The sequence below is a fragment of the Bufo bufo genome, chromosome 4 (assembly GCF_905171765.1).
Source record: "Bufo bufo chromosome 4, aBufBuf1.1, whole genome shotgun sequence".
NCBI classification, from domain to species: Eukaryota; Metazoa; Chordata; class Amphibia; order Anura; family Bufonidae; genus Bufo; species Bufo bufo.
Genome location: NC_053392.1, coordinates 572,306,768 through 572,332,241, shown reverse-complemented (window position 1 = coordinate 572,332,241; position 25,474 = coordinate 572,306,768). Strand labels below are relative to the sequence as shown.

The 25,474-nt window shown below is 45.0% G+C and overlaps 1 protein-coding gene across 1 annotated transcript in view; it reads right to left on the bottom strand.

The window, feature by feature from the left end:
* LRPPRC (leucine rich pentatricopeptide repeat containing) overlaps positions 1–23,882 on the bottom strand; it is a 184,599-nt gene extending 160,717 nt beyond the window's left edge. The window contains exons 1-11 of the mRNA XM_040430335.1: positions 23,742–23,882; positions 19,858–20,060; positions 18,238–18,360; positions 17,388–17,509; positions 12,584–12,642; positions 11,194–11,280; positions 9,550–9,676; positions 6,764–6,899; positions 4,328–4,482; positions 3,595–3,700; positions 3,302–3,409 (exon numbers count right to left, since the gene is read on the bottom strand). Coding sequence (XP_040286269.1) covers positions 3,302–3,409; positions 3,595–3,700; positions 4,328–4,482; positions 6,764–6,899; positions 9,550–9,676; positions 11,194–11,280; positions 12,584–12,642; positions 17,388–17,509; positions 18,238–18,360; positions 19,858–20,060; positions 23,742–23,836 — 1,321 coding nt within the window. The 5' untranslated portion in view covers positions 23,837–23,882. The remainder of the gene's footprint in view (positions 1–3,301; positions 3,410–3,594; positions 3,701–4,327; positions 4,483–6,763; positions 6,900–9,549; positions 9,677–11,193; positions 11,281–12,583; positions 12,643–17,387; positions 17,510–18,237; positions 18,361–19,857; positions 20,061–23,741) is intronic.
* Positions 23,883–25,474: the final 1,592 nt, after the last annotated feature.

The window sequence follows — 25,474 nt, the reverse complement described above, 5'->3', positions numbered from 1 at the left end:
TTAAGAGTCTGGTTCTCAAGGGATAACTTTCTAGAAAGTAGCTTTCAGAACACGTTCCGAGATTCATAGCCATGGACTATTAGGGAATATTTGCTTGCAACTTCAAGCACTAATGCCAATGTATATTTTAGGTGAAATTGCAACAAGAATAAATCAGCTAAAAGCATTTCTTTTTATTCTTTTTCGCTTCTTTTTGTGCATTTTGTTTGTCACCTGGTGTCATGCCAGCAATTCCACCCTTCAATCTGCGGTGCATTATACAGCGCGATAAGATGGAAAAATACTTTTTTGTTTCCCACGGGTAAACTACTTCTGTTAAAAGCATCATTTTTTTTATGAGATTACACTTTGTGAAATACCGCTAATAGAGCTCAAAGAATTAATAAACCGTACTCTAGATCGGTGGGAGGAAGAGGAGGGGAAGCCATATTTGTTTTAATTTGGTCCCATTCTAATGGTGTCCCACGTGTAACAAAAGGAAAGTGCTGTAAACGCTTAGGACCACTTAAGGTTTCATAAGGGAATTTTTTTTTTTTTCTAAATAAATTTTCAGTTGCTAAGGTCAGTCGCGCATTTGGTAGAAAATGTCTGCTAGATGTCTAGATTGCTGTACTCAACGCTTCTATCATACTTTAAATGATCATTAAATTGACAATTTAGGAGACTCCATTCTTTTAAAGGTCTGGACTTATCTGAAATAAAAGAAGTTGCTTTCCCATTAACGAGCAAGAGACATTTATATGGTGGACTAGCAGAAGGAGCCGGCTTCGCACGGGTATATTTCATATACCGTATTTCATTTAATGTTTGTGTGTCGTTAAAAGATATCGACATTATCCACTATAACAATGAACTCCACAGCCCCCCATCCCTGAACACTGACCCCCCCCCCCACAGTGACCTGCCACTTTAAAATGGGACCTCCACAGCAGCCCATCCCCTTAGCTTTGACCTTCACAGTACCCCGCTTCTTTAACAGTGAGTTTCACAGCACCCCACTCCCTTGACAGTCACCTCCACAGCACCCCACTCCCTTGACAGTGACCTCACAGTACTCTGCTGACTTTAATAGTACCCCCTGCCTCCTTAACAGTGACCTCCACAGTGTCCGCCCTTTTAACAGTGACCTCCACAGCGGCCTGCCCCTTAACAGTAACATCCACAGTGAAGGCCTCTAACAGTGACCTCCACAGCACCCTGCCCCTTCAATGCTAGGGCTACACGACGACGACATGTGTCGCGCAACAATTTTTATAATGATAGGCTATGGTGTCGCACTGACATGCTGTGACTGCGACACGACAGTTGCAAAAAATCCATCCGAGGTTGGATTTTTCTGCGACTGTCGCGTCGCAGTGCAACACTATAGACTATTATTATAAAAATTGTCGCACGACATCAATGTAGCAGTGTAGTTGTGCCCTATGTGTCGTGCGACTTATTGTCGTTGTGTAGCCCTAGCCTAAAGCGGACCTACAGCAGTGAAGAAAAATGGCTGGGTTGTTATGGAAACCTGGAGTAAAACTGTGTGTATGTGGAGGCTAACGGCCTGCGAGCTTCTATTGGCTGATAAGGGACATGTGACCGTGTGTATGGCAGTTGGGATATGAAGAGAAAGACTTGCTTGACTAATGCAGATCATTTTTTGGGAATATCTCAGGAACGGTATGTCCTAGAGAGCTGTGACCCCGCAAGATTACTTTCCAGGTAGCAAGGGATGTGTACACCAAGTTCCGTTGAAATCGATAGTTGTGTTTTTGAGTGATCGCGGAGCATACATATATACATAGATAAAAGCCATGCACAGGAGACCCGAGCCGAACAGAACTTCAATTTCATCATCCTCGTAACATTTGGAAAGCACGCCGTTAAATTCTTCCATCGAGCGTTAGTAAACTTAGTCTTTTCTGATAAATTACTATAATGTAATCCTGATTACAATGGATTGTGAAACTTTTTGTTATTCCCTTCGCCAGTATTTCTAGATAAAAAGTGAAGCAACTGTGCAAACAGTCTTGATTCAAAATGTCCCGTTTTGGGTCTACAGCTCCAATGCAGACCTATGTTTCTCCATGGCTACAGACTACAAACAAATGCTCTGTGTAGTCGTGTGCTATGCTCTGCAAACACTGTGGCAGCACTCTTCATTTAGCGTTATTGCTCCTGGCATACATGTCAAACAAATCCATAGGGCTCCAGTAACCCAGTGGCCAGCCAAAATAGTGTATTATTGGCTTCCAGCAGGCCATATCATCATACCATAGAGAAGTGGGGAACCTGTATGCCTAAAGAGCAGCACAGCTCGGTGACTTCCACTAGAGGTATACGTTGGGTTAAATCTTGCTGCAGTACGCCGCCAATAAAAAGCTGTGTACCCGCAGTCTATGAGCCTTTCACCACTCCTTCCACCCTCTATGCTTGCCAACTCACAGACAGCAGCCGGACAGATGGAAGAGGTCAACATGGAGACACAAGGAAAGCCATAGCTCTGCAAATAAGCTGAATGCACAAAACGGCAGGATATATCCAATCAAGACTGCTGGTCACTTATAATGGAAGATGCACTGGAGCGATTGACACAGACATTCACGCAAAGTGCCTTCCAATTACTTCTACGGTAAAGAAGAAAGGGTGTGCAACTCAGAAGGGTGTCATCCTAGTCATCTTGCACGGGGAATTGTAGTCAAAAGTCATTGTGTAGCCTTGGACAGAATGGATCTGATGGCCATCATACTTTGAGGACAAATAGTTAATCGTAGCAGAATCATTAGCAAATGTCTGCCTGCATGATCTTGGGCTTGTATCTGCTGTAATACATAAGTAGCGCTGCAGACAAAGAGTCCAGATCTCTTATTTTCCTACTGCTCCTAATTCCCCCGCCGTCAGCTCTCAAAGCTGTGCTGATATCCACCGTCAGCTCTCAAAGCTGTGCTGATATCCACCGTCAGCTCTCAAAGCTGTGCTGATATCCACCGTCAGCTCTCAAAGCTGTGCTGATATCCACCGTCAGCTCTCAAAGCTGTGCTGATATCCGCCGTCAGCTCTCAAAGCTGTGCTGATATCCACCGTCAGCTCTCAAAGCTGTGCTGATATCCACCGTCTGGACTGCTGTGCAGTGGTAAAGTAACGGAGAGGACTTCTGTGCGTCAGTGCAGGTATGAGCACAGACAGCAGTGGAATAATGATCTGGACTCCTTATCTGCAGCGCTACACATGTATTACAGAGATACAAGTCCAAGACGGTGATGACAGGATCCCTTTAAATGTATTAATAGTGCAAAGTGAAAAGTGAAGTGCAAACCTTGCAGATCGTTCCTGTTGCGCAACTGAGTGAGTACCGACCGGAAGTAGCGAGGTCTAAGAGGTATCCCTTCATCCTTCATGGCCCTCATGAGCTCCAAGGCCAAGTCTGAAACAAAAGAGAAAAGGAAAACAGCGCCGTCATAACAAGAACTATTGGAAGCAAGAACATGCAGACAGTTGTCAAGTCAAATCCAAACAACAAAGCAGACAGCTTTGTACTATCTCAGCAAGTACTATTTTTTAAAGAGACTAAAAATGGATGGAGAAGCAGCAAAAGATGCAAGAAGGTACCTGAGTTAGAACTCCGCAAAGCACACTGTAACATGAACTCCTTGGGCTGCTTGTGCATGTCGGCAGCCAGCATCTGGTCGGCACACTTCATCAGAACACTGACCGGCTGTGGGAGAAGGGGGACAAAATGGAAAAAATCAAAAAGAAGAAAAAGATGGAGAGTAAACAGAGGGGGGATGGGAAAGAAAAAAAATAAAAGGGAAAAAGAGAGGAAATAAGGGAGGGAGAAAAGGATAAGAAAAAAGTAGAGACAGAAACACAGACAGAGAGAGAGAGACACACACACACACAGAGAGAGAGAGAGAGACAAACACAGAGAGAGCGCGCGAGACACAGAGAGAAAGAGAAAAAGAGAGAGAAAGAGAGAAAGAGAGAAAGAGAAAGAGAGAAAGAGAAAAATTTAAAAATGTATAAAGAATGTATAAATGTATAAAGAGGCAGATGCTTCTTAATAAATTAGACACATCTCTCCCACTCCATGTGCCAGAAATCCAAATCTACTTTAATTATAATTTACGCCAGTTTCTGGGGCAAGTTACAGTAAATCTGTGGCTGTCATAGGCTCCGCCCCCTCCCACCAAGTGCTGCCCCCTTTTCTGGCCACTTCAGAAAAATAGCGAGAAGCTCAAAAATCTGCAAATTAAGGCGCAAATATGACATGCACTATAATTTCAGACTTCTTTATACTAAGATAGTGGTTTAAAACTTTAATAAATGTCCCCAAAGAACCCACCATTTTTAAATTAACACAATGACGGAGGAAGAAATCGCCAGGTTGACTTTCCAAATTTCCATCAGCTGGTTTCCAGGCATTTAGCTGTTTTGCAACCTCTAGCGCTGCCTCTTCATAGCCGTGAGTCAATAACACCAAGCAGAGATTTATGATGTCTACGTAAGAATCGAAAACTGCATATTAGTGTCCATAAAAGCAGAACAACACATTCACATACTGGATATTTTACCTACGGAAACCAATCTTTCAGTGTTTCCTGCCTAAAAGCCTGCTCACACTGGCCAATCACCGCTCTGATGCTCTCATTCAGAGAAAAAGTTCAGAGATCAAATGATATGAGAGCGAGAACGGTCGGCGACTTCATATTCAACAAACGCATTTTCAGCAGCGGCACCAGACAATACAAGGAGTGGGAGTCAGGGGCCCCCAGAGGCGGGGTCTGCGTTTATTATACACGTCTTATCCTGTGGATATATGTAGACTGAAATAACGCACCGATGAACTGGTGAGGTGTCACTAGAAATGTTCTCCAACCTCAAGGATAATACAAGAAAATTCAGCGCACTCTTCAAGTCTGAAGAAAGGCAGTATTTTTATTTTTCTTTGTTGGTATTCAACAGTTCCTTAAAGAGTAATTAAACTTTTGTATACATTTTTGTTAGCCTGTCCCTAATGCCCTAATAAGGCTACTTTCACACTAGCGTTCGGAGCGGATCCGTCTGATGTTTCATCAGACGGATCCGCTCCGATAATGCAGACGTTTGCATCCGTTCAGAACGGATCCGTCTGCATTATTACTTAGAAAATTTTCTAAGTCTGAAAGTTGTCTGAGCGGATCCGTTCAGACTTTACATTGAAAGTCAATGGGGAACGGATCCGTTTGAAGATTGAGCCATATAGTGTCATCTTCAAGCGGATCCGTCCCCATTGACTTCCATTATAAGTCTGGACGGATCCGCTCGCCTCCGCACGGCCAGGCGGACACCGAACGCTGCAAGCAGCATTCAGGTGTCCGCTCACTGAGCGGAGCGGAGGCTGAGCGCTGGCAGGCGGATGCATTCTCAGCGGATCCGCCTCCACTGAGAATGCATTGGGGCCAGACGGATGCGTTCGGGGCCGCTCGTGAGCCCCTTCAAACGGTGCGCACGAGCGGACACCCGAACGCTAGTGTGAAAGTAGCCTGACACTTTCTGTAATATAGTTCATTAATGTTTGCATTCTTATTACACTTTTCCCTACCTAGAGCGCACGTTTCACTGTATGCTTAAAGAGTAACTAAACTTTTGACTAAAATTTTAATAAGATGTCTTTAATGCCCTAATAAAACTTTTTCTAATCTACTTTATTAATGGATTTTGTATTTTTATTAGACTTTTCCCTCCCTAAAGCGCACCATTCCTTGTGCGCTTAAAACGGACATTTCTGTACACCGCTGACAGCTCAGCGGTGTACGGAGCACGGGCATGATATTTTTATGAATTCGGGCAGGAGCGCATATTGCCGCTCCTGCCCGTGCCCCCCGGAGGTTTACTAAATCCTGGCATAGCACATGGGTCCAGGATTAGCTGAGCGGAGTGGCTCCTGCCCGTGTCCCCCTAGCATAACACATTGGTTACAAGGTACCCATGTGATACGCGAGGAGTTGGTAAACCTCCGGAGGGCACAGGCAGGAGCAGCAATGTGCGCTCCTGCCCGTACTCACTGCGCTGCGGCCCGATTGATAAAAATGTCAACTCCACTGAGCAGTCAGCAGTGAACATAGAAGTAGATTTTAAGCGCACAGAAAAATGTGCGCTTTAGGTAGGGCAAAGTGTCATAAAATACAAAAAACATTAATAAACAAATTCAGTTCATTGCCTGAAGCTGATGCCAGCACTGGGAAAGGACACCACACATTTACATGCGGCATACTCGCGCATGATTACAGCGCTTCAACTCTGTGAGGTCGGGGGAGCAAGGAGGAGATTCGGAGGATGTAAGGATGTAAGGAGCCCCTTCACAGTGGGTGTGGCGGGGCTCCTTACTAGCCTAATTAATAATATATAAAAAAAAAAAATATATATATATATATATATATATATATATATATATATATATATATATATATATATATATATATATATATATATATATATATATTTTTTTTTTTTTTTTTTTTTCGTATATTGCAGACGTGCTAGTGGCGATCTAGCAGCGCATGTCCGCAGCTCTATAGGCTCAAACTAGCTGACAAAATCCCTATAATCTCCAGTGTAATTATTCCAATTCTTATTTGGATAACATATATTCTGAGGCAATAAAGGACGACCTTTCGGTGGGAATGACTTTTGTCAAGTCTCATCTGTAAGGAGAAGTACGTAGGTATGCTGCTGCTCCAGGCCGATTACTACAATATAGGAAATATGTAGCATTAAAACATGCAATGAGTGGAATTACCTTGTGAAAAGGATATGCAATTTGGCATGTGCTCAAGTACATCGGGGACATACTGAGAGTACCCAGACTTCGCCAGTGCAATTATAACTGAAGCCAATTGTTTCTGTGGAATATTAATTTCACTGTTGCTCAAAATCTGCCAAAAATAAGTGCACAAAGTTGGTGTAAGAGCAGTAAATTATATATATAAAAAAACTTTGATACATAAATAATTGTTGAAAATATCTATGTTGGCTTTGGAATAAATTAAAGGGCATCTGTCAGCAGTTTTGTACCTATGACACTGGCTGACCTGTTACATGTGCACTTGGCAGCTGAAGACATCTGTGTTGGTCCCATGTTCATGTGTGTCCGCATTGCTGAGAAAAATTATGTTTTAATATATGCAAATGAGCCTCTAGGAGCAACAGGGGCGTTGTCATTACAACTGGAGGCTCTGCTCTCTCTGCAACTGCCGCGCCCTCTGATTGACAGGACCAGGCAGTATAAATGTGATCACTCCTGGTCCTGTCAAAGTGCAGAGGGCGCGGCAGTAGTAGAGCCTCTCGGTGTAATGGTAACGCCCCCGTTGCTCCTAGAGGCTCATTTGCATATAATAAAACATCACTTTTCTCAGCAATGCGGGCACATGAGAACATGGGACCAACACAGATGCCTTCAGCTGCCAAGTGCACATGTAACAGGTCAGCCGGTGTCATAGGTACAAAACTGCTGACAGATGCCCTTTAAGGGGGTTTTCCAAGGTTACTGTATTGATGGCCTATCCTTAAAACGGATCTCCAGCTTTTTAACAAATTTTGGCTCCCCCCTTCCCCATCCCCACCAGATGTGTAGAAAGAAGCATACTTGCCTGCTCTCCAACACTCAGATCCGCTTACTTTGGTTCACCGCTGCATTTGCTGTACTCCAGGCCCTGCTTGTAGACTTCTGGCATGAACTACAGTCAAGTGTGCTGCTGCAAAGGTACCCCAAGCGGTATATCACCGGGTCACGTGCCTCTTATGGGACACCTCCTTGCTGAGGCCAGTCACTGGTTGCAGCGACACATGTGACACCTGTTGGTCTGGAAGCTAAGAAGCATGCAACGGAGCTCGGCAAATGCAGCAGTGGACCAAATGAGTCAGAACCAAGTGGCGGGGAGCAGTGAAGTATGCACCACTCCACAGGTCCGGCAAGGAGAGCCAAAATTTGTTAAAAAGCTAGAGAATCCCTTTTAGGAGGTATTCCATCTTTTAGACAGTGATGACTATGATCTGGCTACCACGACTATTAGGATAGGCCTGTGATGGCTAACCTCCGGCACTCCAGCTGTGGGAAAACTACAACTCCCAAGATGCACCCTTGCTTGGCTGTTCTCAGAACTCAATAAAAATGAATAGAGCATGCTAGCAGTTGTAGTTTCATCACAGCTGGAGTGCCGGAGGTTAGCCTTCACTGTGATAGGCCATCAATATCAGACCAGAGGGCGTCCTACTCTTAGCACCCCAGCCTGAATGGGACAAAGCTGCAATATCCACTACAGCATGGAGGTGTATAGAGCAATGTAAGCAACAAGGGGGCCACAGGGCTCGCATGACCACCATGGACCCTTCAAACAGCTGATCAACAGGGGGACCAAGAGTCAGTCCCCCCCCCCCCACCTATACGATATTATTGGCTTACCGTAAAACGGATTATAATCTATTCCAATACAAAGGGGTGTCTCACTTCTTAAAATGAGAATGCCCCCAATGACCAACTGATTACCATGGCGGATGTGTGGTTTATAACATCATCACTGTGGCTGCTTTTTACATTTATTTGGTTTTACACAGGCCCTATAGAAATAAATGGGTATGCTGAATTTGGCAGAGCAGGATGCGCTTATCGCAGGGGGTTCATAACGGGAGGCCCCTTTCAGACGAGCGAGTGTCTCACTGCGGAATCGCAGCGCGAGGCACCCAGCCAGACCTCCCAGGACTGACGGGGTCACATAAGGGTACTTTCACACTAGCGTTTTTCTTTTCCGGCGCCGAGTTCCGTCCTAGGGGCTCAAATCCGGAAAAGAACTGATCAGTTTTATCCTAATGCATTCTGAATGGAGAGCAATCCGTTCAGGATGCATCAGGATGTCTTCAGTTCAGTCTTTTTGACTGATCAGGCTTTTCAGAAAAACGTAGCATGCAGTATTTTTACCTCTGGCCAAAAATCCTGAACACTTTGACTGAACGCCGCATCCGGTCTTTTTCCCATTGACTTGCATTAACGCCGGATCCGGCGCTGTGTGTTCAGTCAAACCGGATCCGGCTTTTGCATGTTGAACCCGAAAAATGTGAAAAAAAAAGTTAAAGTCCATAAATGGCGGATCCGTTTTTTCCAATGCATTTTTTCATTGTGATCAAAATCCTGATCAGGATTCAAATGTAATCCGTTTTCACACGTTTTTTCCGGATCCGGCGGGCAGTTCCGGTGTCGGAATTGAACGCCGGATTTAAACAACGCTGGTGTGAAAGTAGCCTAACATCATAAATCAATATAATGCTATGTAACCCTTACAGTTCTGGAATGTATTAGAGGACACTGACATAATGCTGTCAGTCTTATCCAATACATTCCAGAACTGTAAGGGTTACATAACATCATAAATCAATCTAACGCTAGGTGACCCCGTCAGTGCTGGGAGTTCAGGCTGGGTGCTGCGCTGGAGTGAGACACTCGCTCGTCTGAAAGGGGCCTAATAGGCATATGCAAAGTAGTTATTCCATCAAATCAGATGCACTGTAGGAATGAAACCAGAAAGAAGGTACCTGTCTGATATTTTCAACATCTCCCCTCTCAGCATATGCATTTAATAGTGCCACATGTGTGCTCCATCGTGGCTCCATCCCAGCGCTGTGCATGATAGAAGGGACGTTCTTGGCACTTTCCATGTCACTGGAAGGAAGAAGAAAGAATGACTTGCACCGACCAACACATTATGCCAGCATGCACTGGGAGCTGCATAAGGTTCTGTGGGCTTCGGAGCTGAAATCCTCCTGCATTTCTGTTAGCTCTGCCACTACACAAAACGTATTCTATAATATTTCCCCAGGCATTGTAATGAGAAGCAAGTGTGCTCTGCACTCCACTACATGGGCTCAGTCGGGAGGTGGCGTATATAAATGACAGGTTCCATTGCTGGGTCACTTACAATAGTTTCCATAAAATCATTGGATATCAGCTGCAGCGTGAGCTGGAGTCCTCTGCAGGATGTGCGCTCACTGTGGAGTCCTCAATACCCATAAGCGGTTGGGTCCCATCACCGCTTTAGGCCTCATGCATGCACCACCTTGTGTGTTTTTCAGTCCGTAAATTGCAAATCCTCAAAATACAGATACTGTCCGTGTTGCATACGCATTTTTTGGGGACCCACTGAGTTCCATGTGTCCGCGGTCCACATTTTGTGGCCAAGTATAGGACACGTTTTATATTTCTGCAGAATGGACACACAGATGCGGAAGGCACATGGATCATCAAAGGGTCTCCCTAAAAAAAATGCAGATTTACTGACCGCAAAATGGATACATTGTCCGTGAGATCTTATGCTGTCCCCAGATGGGACAGCATAAACCTGGTGACAAATTCCAAAGCAAGCCTTGAAATAGGCTTAATAGCAGGATCAACCCCCTTAAACCCGTTATATCGCCTGGTAGAGAGGATCCTGCTGATTAAAAGAATACATTTCATTAGAAAATTTGTTCTGCTTTTTTTTTACTTTTAATTCTTATGCAAATGAGGACTTCAGTGCACCAAGGGGTGGAAACTAGCTTCAGTAGACCCTAAAACCTCCTCTCTGCAGCGCTGTCCACTCCCCCTCTGCATGACGAGTCCTCTCTCCTGGCCCTGTATTCCCACACCTGCGCCGCACTGGTTCGTGCACAGTTGTCACCTGTATCTGGGCTAGCAGAAGCAGATGCACTGCGCATGCATGGATGGTGTAACGTACTGCGCAGGCTTGGGATTATAGGCTCAGGAGGACAAGGTGCCTCCTGGAGTGTCTATGATGAGGGGCAAATTTGGCATTTCTTGGGCACCAAGCAAAGCTATGTCTGGGGGGCAACAGTAAGCTCAGCCACATAAGTTACACCCATGTCGGCCTGCCAAGCCGGACTGCCAGCAGTATACTGCTCTACAGCTGGTAAAGGCCCCCACCACCGCTCTCCCCTGAGCCCCTCTGTGGCTGAACAAGTGGCATGTGCACCCTCTTAGTTGTGATTTTCTACATCCGCTTGTGGCCAGCAGGGGGCCCCCTGATCTCTGGGGTCCAAAGCATTTGCTTGTCTTGCATGGTAGTAAAGTCCGCCGCTGTCTACAGGTACACACAACAGTCACCGATTATAGCTGTAGTGAAAAATATCAGAAAGTCGGCTTTAAACAATCACACACTGGTGGGGTGTAAGGTGAGATCTTACCCTGCTCTGGCATGTCCTTTAATCAGAGAATTGAATACTTCTTCAGTGATGGGGAAATTTTTACTCTTCATAAATCCTAAAATTTGGCTGGAAAAAAATTAATAAAAGTTAACTGAAATACTGATTAAACAGGGTTTTCTGGGTTCGGAAAAACAATTGCCTTTCCTTAGAATAGATCATCAATATCATATAGGTTGGTGTCAGCCTCTTGGCAGCGGCTCTGCAGGGTGCTGGAGCCGTGTTCTGTTCAATTTAATTTTATTAAATGCAATTCAAAGAAAAATGTACATTTATTTTATTCAAATATTCATGAATGTACTTGTGCGAATAAAGAGGCGCTTCCACTGCTCAGGAATTTCTGCGGATTCCTCGCTACACTGTCACATGACTTGGGGCGCCTCCCCTTCTATTCACGTCGCTTGTCGACAATCACATGACAGTACGATCGCCAGCCCTAAGTAGTGATGCGATTGCGGATGTTCATACCTGGATGGGAAGGGGACACGGCTTGTGGAGTAGATGGGTATAGAGGAACAGAAGGAAAAGGAGGAGATGCTGGGACTTGTAGTCTTATAGCGTATGCTGGAACTGCAAGTCCCGCCTCATAACCAGATAGTGATGAGCGGCTCCGGCTTCACATCAGGGAGTGACGAGTAAAGACAACTGACAGTTTTTCTCTTTTAACTGATATCACATGTAGCCATGAAATAAAGAGGTGGGTCCCCAGATATCCAATTCCTTTAATGTCTGTTTTAGTAACTACTTGCATTCCCCTTGTAATAACAATTGTGGAGCATTATATTGGTCACCTAATGTTGTGCCAATCCTCTATTACTCCTACTTAGGAGTTATGAATTAATTACTAGCAGATGGGTGTTACCAGTTAGAAGTGTTCCCCGCACAGTGAAGCTATCCCATCAGTGTCAGACTGGGCAGGATGCACCCAGAACTGGTAACACCCGGCTGGAGCTTCATTGCTTCATTTGTAACTTCCAGCAGGAATAATAAAGGAATGGCAGAACATAGAGTCATAAGGATAAATGCTCCAGAACTTTTATTATAAGTAACATGTCAGGAGGGGTGATAATATAATAAATGCTCAGGATATCAATACCCTCTTGTTACGAGGTCAAGAAAGCCACTAACAGCGAACACTTACAGGAGCTGCCGAGCCATCATTTAGTCCCCCAGGTACATAGAAATGTTAGGCGGCGCCTCACAAAGACCAATCTATACAACAGGCCGGAGACCGCTGTGTCTATTTGGTGAAGGCTGGGATTCCACGCTCAGGATTTTTATACAATTTTGAAGGATTCCTATAGAGAAGTCTTCCCTTTCTAAGTGTCCTCTGTTTAGAAGAGAGCTGTGCCACTCCACATTTACTACACACCTTGCCCCATCGATGTCTCCTTCACTGCAATACGCTGCAATCAGCCCCTGATAAGTGCCCTGGAAGACGAAAAGAAATGATCACAATGCTGGATAAGAAAGACATTTCTAATGTAACACAAACCAGACAGACAGACACATCCATCTCCCTAGTCAATTGCATGTTGTGTATGCCTTTATAGTATTAACTCCTTCACGCATCTGGACGTAACTGTACGTCCAAATCGCAAGTAATTTACTGCATTTCGACGTACAGTCACGTCCAAACTTCTTACTATACTATATTACTATAAAGTGTTACAGCCCCGGAGTCTCCGCTCTCCCGGAGATCAGACACGCCGGGGAAGCCGGCAAGGGACGAGAGTGGTCCCTTGCCAGCAAGCGCTCCGATTGGTTAGTCTCTGCAGACTAACCAATCGAGGCGCTTTAGTGTGAAAATGCTGGTTTCAGGCTGTGAAATCGGATGAGACCCCCAATGTGCCCTTGATATTTATATTGCCCCCAGTAATTTAGTGGCCCCCATTGCCTCCTGATATCCCCCTGCAGCCTCATCCTCTCTGCCGTCTATGATCGCAGCAGCTCAGGAACGGAGCCGCTGCCATCAGCAGAGAGTGCCAGCAGTAACTTACAGCTGACACTCTGCTGTCCGGGCTGCCAGCTGTGAGGGTCTGATCTGCACCTTAGTGTAACTGTAATACAGACTATAAAGTGCATTGCTATAGATGACTATTGCAATGCACTGTACAGCCATCAAGCCCACTGGATCTTCAAGATCCAAATGAGTCTTGATAAATAAAATAAAAAATAAAAAAAGGAAAAAATAAAACCTAAATTAAAATAGAAATTAACCTCATATCCGTTCATTTAGGTCATTAAAAAAAATGAAATAAAAAAAGTCTACATATAATTGGTATCGCAGCATCCGTAACGACCTGATCTATAAAAGCATCATGTTCCTAATCCCACGAGGTGAAGGTCGTAAAAAATAATGTAGAAAACAATGACGGAATTGCTGTTTTTGTCAGCTCAACAAAAAAAATAAACAAGTGATCAAAAAGTCATATGCACCCCAAAATGATACCAATAAAAACTACAGCCCGTCCCACAAAAAAACAGGCCCTAACACAGCTACATTGGTGAAACAACAAAAGTTATGGACATTAGTATATGACTATGAAAAATATAATTTATTTTTAACACAGAAGTGATTTTATGCTGAAAAAGTAGTAAAACATAAAAATAAAACTATATAAATTTGGTAGCGCCATAACAGTATCAACCCACAGAATAAAATCATCATATAATATACCACAAGAGGAACCCCATAAAAAAAAAAATAATAATCACTAACACAATTGCCATTTTTACCCAATTCACCTCCATAAAAAAAGTGATCAAAAAAAGACTCATGAACCCCAAAATGATACCAATAAAAACTACAGCCCGTCCAGCAAAAAACAAGCCCCCACACAGCTACATTGGTGAAAAAGTAAAAATGTTATGGCCCCTAAAACAATTTCAGCAAATTCAGCAATTTCCCTTCTGAATGCTGCCGTGTCCCCAAACAGCGGTTTACGACCACGAACAAGGTGTTGTCGTATTAAGGAAAAATGCATAACAACTTGTGGGGTGCATTTTCTCCTGTTAGCCCCTAGGAAAATAAAAAATGTGGGGCTAAAGCAACATTATATTGGAAATAAAAGTTAATTTTTCATTTTCACAGCCATGCGTTTCTAAATTCTATGAAACGCTTGTTGGGTCAAAGCATTCACTTCACCACTATATTTATTCCTTGAGAGGTGTAGTTTCCAAAATGGGGTCAAATTTGCAGGTTTTCTTTCTAAGGGTACCTCAGGGTCTCTTCAAATGTGACATGGCACCTGAAAACCATTCCAGCAAAATCTGCCCTCCAATAACAATATGGCGCTCCTTTCCTTCTGAGCACTGCCGTGTGCCCGTACAGCAGGTTACAACCACATACGGGGTGTTTCTGTAAACTGCAGAATCAGGGCAATAAATATTGAGGTTTGTTTGGCTGTTAACCCTTACTGTGTAACATTAAAAATTGCTTAAAATGGAAAATCTGCTACACAAAAAAAAAAAGGAAATTTTAAAATTTCCCCTTCATTTTTCTTTAATTCTTGTGGAACACCTAAAGGGTTAACAAAATTTGTAAAATCAGTTTTGAGTAACTTGAGGGGTGTAGTTTCTAAAATTGGGTCATTTATGGTTGGTTTTTACTAATTAAGCCCCACAAAATAACTGAACTGGTCCTTAAAAAAGTGGGTTTTGGCAATTTTCTTAAAAATGTGCTTCTAAACTTCTAAGCCTTCTAATTTCCTGAAAAAAGAAAATGACATTTACAAAATGATGCCAACATAAAGTAGACATATGGGGAATGTATAGTAATAACTATTTTATGAAGTATCACTATCTGTCTTAAAAGCGGAGAAATTCTCATTTTGAAAATTTTCTCTGCAAATTTGGTTTTTCTTTATGTATTTAAGGTAAAACGTATCAACTCAAATTCACCACTAACATGAAGTACAATGTGTCACGAGAAAACAATCTCTGAATGGCTTGGATAAGTAAAATCGTTCCAAAGTTATTACCACATAAACTGACATGTCAGATTTGAAAAATGGGGCTCCGGTATTTGGTCCAAACTGGCTGTCGCTTGAATGGGTAAAGCCTGCATTAGACAGGCTGATGTGGCAGACTGCTGCTATTACATACAGTGATCGTCTCCACAGAATGTCATCACTTGTCCACCTGCTGTCTTGTGGTATGTCGGCGGCAGATCGCTATTAGGGTCCATTCACACGTCCGTTTTTTCTTTCCTGATCTGTTCCGTTTTTTGTGGAACAGATCTGGACCCATTCATTTTCAATGGGTCCTGGGAAAAAAATCGGACAGCACAATGTGTGCTGTCCGTTTCCGTTGTTCCGTATGTCCGTTTAAATATAAAACATGTCCTATTCTTTTCCGCAAAATTCGGATCCTGGTACAATACAAAGTCAATGGATCCGCAAAAAACGGAAGACATTCGGATGTCATCTGTTTTATGCGGATTCCGTTCCTGGAAATTACATTTAAATTTTTATTTTATTTTTTTCAAAGAAATCCAAACAACTTTATTTGCTTATTGAAATTTATACATGTTTCCGTTTTTTGCGGATTCGCAAAAAACGGATGACATACGGAAACATTTTCAGGAACAACGGATCCGCAAAAAACTGACCGAAAATCGGGATATAGAAAAATACTGACGTGTGAATGTAGCCTTAGACAGCACAATCTGCCGCCTTCATGCGCTGATTTTTAAACATGTTTATTGAATTGCCCCATGAACGAGCGGGCAATCAGCACTAGTATTACACAGCAAGAAGATCGCTAACGACTGTTCATGTGAACACTAGTTGGCGATTATCAGCCACTGTAATACAGCCCTCACTCTTTATAAAAATACATTGGATTTTGACAAGCGAGTGTATTCTGGGGAAGCTCGCAGCAAATGTTTCAAGCATCTCAATAACCCACTCTGGACCAGGCAGGGGCCAACAGACTGCTCCTATGATCTCTATTGGGTACAGTTTGTTTTTTTGGGAGCCCATAGGTGTGGTATGCCTATACAGTGGCATATACTACATCAGAGGCAGACGTGATGTACACTATAAATGCAAAGTGAATAAAGTGTTTCACGCTTAAACTCTGCACAAAACACTGAGCGACTTTACAGACACCATGTAGGAATTTATAAAGCTTGCTTGCCAGTTTTCCTGCATACAAAAAAAAAAACCATTTTTTATGCACACCCTGTTTTGCGCCAAAACTTGAAATCTCCACCCTCTTTAATCCCACGCTTTTTTAAAAAGTGAGCAGGGTTTATGTGGGCCAACAAGTCCAACATCAGTTACACTTAAAAACTAATGTAAATTACAGCTGGAACCTATGCCGGCTCCTGCATACATTTCACATCCTGGCACACAGAGGCCGCAAAATTATTACTACGAGGCATGTTCTGCCGCTTTTGTTATGCTCGTGAGCCATTTCTAATTTTGCCTCCGTTCCTGTACATGGCTACTTTCATGAATCGTCAGACAGGTAAGGCTACTTTCACACTCGCGTTTGGTGCGGATCCGTCATGGATCTGCACAGACTGATCCGTTCAGATAATACAACCGCATGATCCGTTTGCATTATCTGTAACATAGCCAAGACGAATCTGTCTTGAACACTATTGAAAGTCAATGGGGGACAGATCCGTTTTCTATTGTGCCAGATTGTGTCATAGAAAACGGATCAGTTTGACTCAGTTTTGTCAGACGGACACCAAAACGCTGCAAACAGCTTTTTGGTGTCAGCCTCCAAAGCGGAATGGAAACGGATCGGAGGCAAACTGATGCATTCTGAGCGGATGCTTTTCCATTCAGAATGCATTCGGGCAAAACTGATCCGTTTAGGACCGCTTGTGAGAGCCCTGAACGGATCTCAGAAACGGAAAGCCAAAACGTCAGTGTGAAAGTAGCCTTACTTTACAGCATGTTCAACAGCGGGACTGAGGTGCAGTGGCAATGTGGCCAAAACCTGCAGTGAGATGCGGTTCCGCCACAAGTCTGTGTGCCTTTCAATCAGTCAATGGCCACGTGGTTTCGCAAGTGAAAATGCTTTTTTCCTGCAAAACCACACAACCAGGCAGATCTACAGTAAAATTGCATCGTGGCCACTACGCGAGACCTTGAAATTGTAGGGTTAAATAGCCAAGTCTTTGACTGATGTCTTCTGGGTAACAATAAAACACCCACCTGATCAGGCTCCACATTAGCCGCTTCCATGTTGGCAAGGAATTCAGTGGGTGAAAAGACATGTTCGTTGTGGATGTAGACCTCCAGCAGTGTGTTGTAATGGTTGACATTAAACTCCACACCTAGAAAACAAGAATACAAGGTATTAATACCGCCATATTGATAGGCTCTTACCATAAGGGAAATACGGACTGAACGAAAATCGATGGCACATGGCTAAATATAGGTCTTTACTTTATCAACAGTGCAGGTCCTACCTCTAGGAGCACCACCGATCTTGGGAATGAAGGGACATAATGCAGGTCTATCCACTGTTTTTTTCCAGCACAGTAGCGCCCTGGCTGTGCAGGAAACTGAAGTGGGCCCCATTCGCAGGATCGGTGGAGGTCCTAGAGATCAGACTATCGCAGATCACAAAGCAATGGTATAACCAACTGATACGCTATCACTTTATGAGATGGGGGAATCACCCTTTAATCAGCATTTGGAGGTGGGGCTCATTTATTCCCCTCCCTAAAAGATTCAAGCAATGGGGAAGGTGCAGACCGACTGGTTGCATCGGCACCCTTTTAAATATGCAAAACCATAATGGTAATGCCTGACCATGAAAGGGTAGGTATCATGAAGTCAGCAATCGCCCCTATGCGTCATTATTCCATAGAAACATCATACAGGGGGTCTCCCTGCTTGGAAACCCCTTTGATGAGCCATTAACAAGCAGCCCCTTTCCCTCTGCCGGACTCTGGAGTCAGCTCGTGTGAACGGTCGACATATACTTACTACAGATACCTTTAAAGTTACTGCACCGTACAAGCGCGCAATGAGCGAGCAGTAAGAAAGTAAACCGTACCCAGTTCTTTCAGCTTGTTCCAGATACTGCTTGCCATCTCCGTCCGCTCCACCGGGGGCACCTCTGGCATAAAAGGGCCGCAGGCCCGCAAAAAGAACCAGGCCTGGTTGCTGTTGGGTTTACCTTAAATAAAAAATATATATAAAAAAATGATTGTAAAAGATATCACATATAGACATGTGACTATAGATAAGGGATAGTAAGTGGGCTTTCTAGTTTCTAACATAGAATATGGCTTCTATTAAGAACAATTTTCAAGATCTCCGTTTGCCGTGAGGGAACGTGAACCTTTAATATTCCGAAAGAAAGTCCATATATATTTAGAACCTGCTACAACTGTATCAAGTCAGCACAACTGTAAAACTTTTCAGAAAATCAATAGGTATGTCCGCCAAACCGTGCCTACCTTCAGGTCTGGACTCCATTATCCATACTTGACCCGCACAACTCCACTCCCAACATGACGTGGGTTAGGACTGAAAAGTGCAAAGCGTAGCCCTAAAGACACCTTTGATCGACTCTGGGGTTGCAGCAGTCGACCCTATCCAATCACTAAATACTGGTATATCTAATATAGGGGAGAATCACTTTAAGAATTTACTCCATAATATTGCAAGTGTAACCTCTAGCCTACATGGTAGAGACATTAAAAGGGTTGTCTCATCTGAAACGCTGGCGGCATATAGCTAGGATATGCCACTGATAAGTGCAGGTCTCAGAGGTGGGCCCAGCGCCTATCTTCAGAAGAGGACCCCGCAAAATAATAAGAGGACAACAACTGCGCGTTTATTAATATGGGACTACTACAAATCGCCGAGCAGTCCCATAGAAGTGACCAGACCGGTGGAAACGTTTGCGTGATGCGTTCTCCAGTCATTTCTATGGGCCTTCCAAAAACAGCCAAGAACGATGGCTCGGCTTTTTTCACAACTACCATAGTAGACATGAATAGAGCTAACAGTACAAGCGCTCTCCTTCACTTTAAGGAGGGTATATCCTAGGGACCTGCAGCCTCTTAAGGCGGCGTCCAAAGTAACAGCGCGCTGCTAGATCCTGAGAATGAAGGAGCTACAACTCTGGCAAGACGCCACATCTGTTTCCAACCAATGTGCGGAGAGACACAGTAAGGCCCTACTCAAGTAATTAGGCCTGGCTGAAGCTCCCTGCACAAGCGGGTGGCTGTGGCCGCCCCTGTGCAAGGAAAACAGAGGTCGCCCCCCCCCCCCCCCACCACCACCACACTGGGGAAAAGCAACTGCAGTTGCCATTGCTCGTCCCCACGCAGTGGAAATGAATGCTACGTGTAAATGCAGTTCCTCACCTCCAGTGACGAGCAGGCAATTGTCGGGATGGAACAATCCCTTCCCGATAAAGTGCATTTAGCGCAACGCATCTAAATGCACTTTAACTTCTGCGATCTGGCTCTGATGCCCCAATGCCACCCGTCTGATTGTAGCCTCACGTACAACTGCAGGAACACACCACGGCCAAGGGTAGACTGTGGTTTTTAACTGGTGCACATAGGACAGCAAAGGAGCTGTAAACTTGGAGGGGGTTAAAAAAAAAAAAGATGTAACACGCTTGCAATTTGGACAGTGTTATTAAATACCGTCTTTTTACCTGTTTTGCAAACTTCTTCAAAAGTTCTAAGAAGCTTTTGTCTGCCAACACGACCACTTCTCTTCAGCCTGGACCCTATCAGATGAATGGACCATGGACCTTCCTGCCATGACCGGACCCTGGCGACTGGGGCAGACTCTGCGTCTGTGGTCCCCTGCTCTTGTGCGACGAGTGTGAATAATCTGGACGAGCTGCTCAGACACCTGAAAGATAATGAAGAAACACATACATATACGAGTTAAGCTCCATTCACACCTCCGCAATTCTGTTCCGCATTTTGCAGAACGGAATTGCGGACCCATTCATTTCCGCACTTCTGGATCTGCAATTCCGTTCCCGAAAAAAATAGAACATGTCCTATTCTTGTCCGCAATCGCGGACAAGATTAGGCATTTTCTATTATAAAGCCGGCGGTGTGCAGTCCGTGTTTTGTGCAAAGCACATACGGATGTGTGAATGGACCCTTAATGGAATTCTCCCCCAAAAATTTGCATCTTCCTTAAAGAAGCACTCTGGGCATTTACATACATACATGAACCTTTTCATTATGGGAAACTGGTCATGTGACCTCAAGTCTGACCAGCAGCTCAGGTCTTGCTCTACTGTGGAGCCAGGAACTCAGTCTCTTCCTGTGAACCACAGAATGACATCATCACTAGGGATGAGCGAATCGTTCAATTCCTTATTTTGTTGTAGATGTATGGGTGGTAGGACCACCGCCTTAACCTCTGGCACTCCGTCTCTACTTTGATTTGGTGGTGCTGCCCAGAAGTTTGGACTATATATCTCCTGGCAGCTCTTAGGCCCCTTCCCCCTCCATGTTCCTCTGTAGACCCCTGTGTTCTGTTGAACATCTAATGCCTCCCCTATGGGAAGAACCAGGAGTGCAGAAATATAACAGGTGATTGTATACAGTGATTAGCTGCAGTTATATAACCCTCCTTACTCACACGGACGGTCTGTACCATCTGTGTGGGCTGACTCTCCAGTGTAGTTCTATGTAGGTCTCCCTGCATGTAAGAGCTGAGAGGGGAGATGACAGGACAGAGATGGGAGCTGCATCACATAGGAGGGCATTGAGACCCTGCAGTGTGAGGGGACAGCGGCTCTTTGTCACTGATCTGTCATGGCTGCCATTACACAGAGCAGTGCAGTGTGGCGAGACTCCGTCCCTTCTCTCTCTGTAAAGCCAGGCATCATAGGATTCATTAGGGAAACCATATCTGAGGGGAAGAAGGAATCAAGATGGCAGACAACCCACAAATGGCATATCAACAGGCAAGAAAAAAAGATCCCGGAGTGCTTCTTTAACAGAAATCATTAAAGAATTAAGGTGTTGTCTCATCATAAACATTTCTGTCCATATTCCCTATAGGCCCTATTTAGGGAACCCCCCCCCCCCGCCCCCCTCTATGACCCATAGAGGAAAGCAAAAAACAGTGGGGCTCGTTCTGGCACACTCATCCCATCCATGTATTACAGAGACATTTATCTGAACGGCCGATATGTGATAGTACATTTACTCGGTATCCGATAACTGATCGTCAGGGATTTCGGAGTAAAGACCTCTTTTAAAAAATTGAGTATTCTAAATTAAAGGGGTACTCTAGCATTGTGCAATTCCTCTGCAATGAATCTATCTAAAAAGTAAAGAATAAATTGGGAATTACCATTCCCCATGTTATAAAGGATGTTTCCATACACAGTCTGACATGGATAGCACCAACTGGACAGCATCAGAACGTGTAGGGACATCCTCTGCATTCACACATTCATCCCTTTTATCAGACGTGATCCTACAAGCAACAATGTTACTAAGTCAACTCCTACTGGTAACAGCCACCAAAACAAAGGGAATGCCATTCACTGCTGCTGACAGGAGGGGAGAGAACATACAGGACGCACAGTGACCTTCCTGAAGTCAAAGGTCACAGCCCCACATTCAGAAGCATTCCAACCGAGCTCCTTTAAGATGTTTAAGGTACTTTCACACTTGCGGCAGAGTGATCCGGCAATCAGCGTGCAAACGGATCCGGATCCGTCTTACAAATGCATTGCAAGAACGGATCCGTCTCTCCGGATGTCATCTGGAGAAACGGATCTGTTATGTATTTTTGTTCTTATTTTTACCGGTCTGTGCATGCGCAGATCAGAAGGACGGATCCGGCACTAATATGTAAATTAAAGCGTAATAATATTACAGGCTATAGCTACTAGAGATGGGTCGTTGATCCAGGGAGTTATTCCGATTGCCTGATTGGAGTCGGGAAGGAATTTTTTATTCCCCTAAAGTGAGGAAAATTGGCTTCTACCTCACAGGGTTTTTTTTTTCCTTCCTCTGGATCAACTTGCAGGATGACAGGCTGAACTGGATGGACAGATGTCTTTTTTCGGCCTTATGTACTATGTTAATGCCGGATCCAGCATTCCGGCAACTGATTCAGAATTTTGGACGGAGATAATACCGAAGCATTTCTTCCGTCCAAAACGCCGTTTAGTGACTTAGCTGAAGACATCCTGATGCATCCTGAACGGATTGCTCTCCATTCAGAATGCATGGGGATAAAACTGATCAGTTATGTTCCGGTATAGAGCCCCTAGGACGGAACTCAGCGCCGGAAAAGAGTAACGCTAGTGTGAAAGTAGCCTAAAGCCCCTAATCAGCACCCGCGCCCACCAGTCACATTCTACAGATGTTCTAATACTATAGTCAAGGTCACCGTGGTAAACAAATCCGGGAGAGACAGGGAGCATTGCCGTGTGGCGCGGTACCCCATACATCAGTGGCCCAGTGAACTCGTCTATGGTGCTCATGCAGTCTGACACAATCACACTTAAAAGGAAGCAATGCAAACGGCACTTAGCAATTGTGCAATGGATGGAAACCGGAACATGCACCATAGACAGACAAAGCCGAACCAGCGGCATCACATCCAGGCGCAAAACCCACACCCTGGCACCAGAGCCCAGCATGAACCCCGCACCAGGGCACCAGAGCCCAGCATGAACCCCGCACCAGGGCACCAGAGCCCAGCATGAACCCCGCACCAGGGCACCAGAGCCCAGCATGAACCCCGCACCAGGGCACCAGAGCCCAGCATGAACCCCGCACCAGGGCACCAGAGCCCAGCATGAACCCCGCACCAGGGCACCAGAGCCCAGCATGAACCCCGCACCAGGGCACCAGAGCCCAGCATGAACCCCGCACCAGGGCAACAGAGCCCAGCATGAACCCCGCACCAGGGCAACAGAGCCCAGCATGAACCCCGCACCAGGGCAACAGAGCCCAGCATGAACCCCGCACCAGGGCAACAGAGCCCAGCATGAACCCCGCACCAGGGCACCAGAGCCCAGCATGAACCCCGCACCAGGGCACCAGAGCCCAGCATGAACCCCGCACCAGGGCACCAGAGCCCAGCATGAACCCCGCACCAGGGCACCAGAGCCCAGCATGAACCCCGCACCAGAGCCCAGCATGAACCCCGCACCAGGGCAACAGAGCCCACTATGAACCCCGCACCGTGGCATCAGAGCCCAGCATGAACCCCGCACCCTGGCACCAGAGCCCAGCATGAACCCCGCACCCTGGCACCAGAGCCCAGCATGAACCCCGCACCAGGGCACCAGAGCCCAGCATGAACCCCGCACCAGGGCACCAGAGCCCAGCATGAACCCCGCACCCTGGCACCAGAGCCCAGCATGAACCCCGCACCAGAGCCCAGCATGAACCCCGCACCCTGGCACCAGAGCAGGGTATACATCCAAGCACAGAATAACCTTCTACAGGGGTTAGACCTGCCATGCACGGTGCACACTACCGGCCTCTCCTATATTTTAGAGGACGCATAGACACAGATACATAAGAAATACAGAAGAGCAATGACCTGACTGGCACCGCGCTTTGCCGCCGGGCATAGACAGGCATCAGGCGCACTCCTTGTCTCAGAACAAGCCGGGCACAAACCAGAAGAGCTGCCATGTTGATCAGAACGCACGCCGGCCAAGGACAGGAGAGCACGTGACCGTCCGAAACTCCCAATGCACAGGAAGGGGAGGAGTGACGTCACGGGAAAGCGATTCTGAGGGCGACAAGTAGATTAGGCTGTAAAAACTGAGCAGAAGCGAAAATATTCTGTACTATATTATACCAGGCTGTAGTCTGTACTTTGTGTGTATGTTTATTACAGCCAAGATTGTAAAGTAAAAAGTGCTCCCCCCTCTGTATTCCGGAGAGTGGTGGGACAGTCGAACCGGATAGGGCCAACCATGAGCTGTTCCTGTGTTGCTGCTGTACGTACTTACCAGCTGACCTCTATTTATCATGACAGAACCGGATCTCAGGGATAGTTTCCTGTCAAAGAGAGTGGACGAAGGAAAAGAATAAACTTTATTAACAATGTCTCAGATCGAACAAAAGTATAAGGAATTCTTTTCAGGGGATAGGTCAGTTCAGGAGCATGTCAAACTCCTACCAGTACTTAAAGGGGTTTTCTAGTGAATGTCACTAACCACAATACACCTTATTTCTGCACCTTTTAAAGTGCTCATGCACACGACCGTATGTATTTTGTGGTCCGCAAAACACAAATCCGGATGGCGTCCGTGTGCATTACATATTTTGCGGAACGGAACAGCTGGCCCCTAATAGAACAGTCCTATCCTTGTCCGTAATGCGGACAATAACAGGACATGTTCTATTTTTTTGAGGAACGGAAATACGGACATACGGAAATGCACACGGAGTAACTTCCGTTTTTTTTGCAGACCCATTGAAATGAATGGTTCCGCATACGGTCCATAAAAAAAAAAAGGAACGGAAACGGAAAAAAAATATGTTCGTGTGCATGAGCAATAAAGGACATCTGTCAGCAGTTTAGTAATTATGAAACTGGCAGACCTGTTGCATGTGCGCTTGGCAGCTGAAGACAGAGGTACAAATCTGCTGACAGATGCCCTTTAACAAGCAGCATGGGCTCCCTGTGGGCAAGAGAGCAGGCGGCCAACCATGCTCTTGCTCAAAGAGCAGAGATTGGAGAAATCAGAGAACCCGATTGAACCTCCTGGGGAAAACTCCTGCTCTAACTACCAGGATCGGACAAGTGGGGGCACACAGTATAATATAAAAAAAGTATCAAATATAAAATTAATTTTATTGCAAAAATGATGAACAAAATTAGCTCTTTAAAAAAGTATGAAGAAACCACTGGTGTCAAATAACACCCTGCATTAAGCCAAACCCCAAAACCACCCCACCCCTTTTTTTTCCATGTACAATTGGTCAGTATTTTTTTGTCAGGAAAGGTAGCATTCCTACACAGGGTGCTGATGGTTACTTAGACAAGCAGAGGCTTAAAAATAGCCTCCAAGTCTGCCAAGTGCGGATTGTCACTGTTCTATTGCATCACTGTGTGCATTAATCCTAGACAAAGTTTATTATTCTTTTACTGTGACATCACTGTGTTTACTATACCTGTACTGTGACATCACTGTGTTTAGTATACCTGTACTGTGACATCACTGTGTTTAGTATACCTGTACTGTGACATTACTGTGTTTATTATCCCTGTACTGTGACATCACTGTGTTTATTATCTCTGTACTGTGACATTACTGTGTT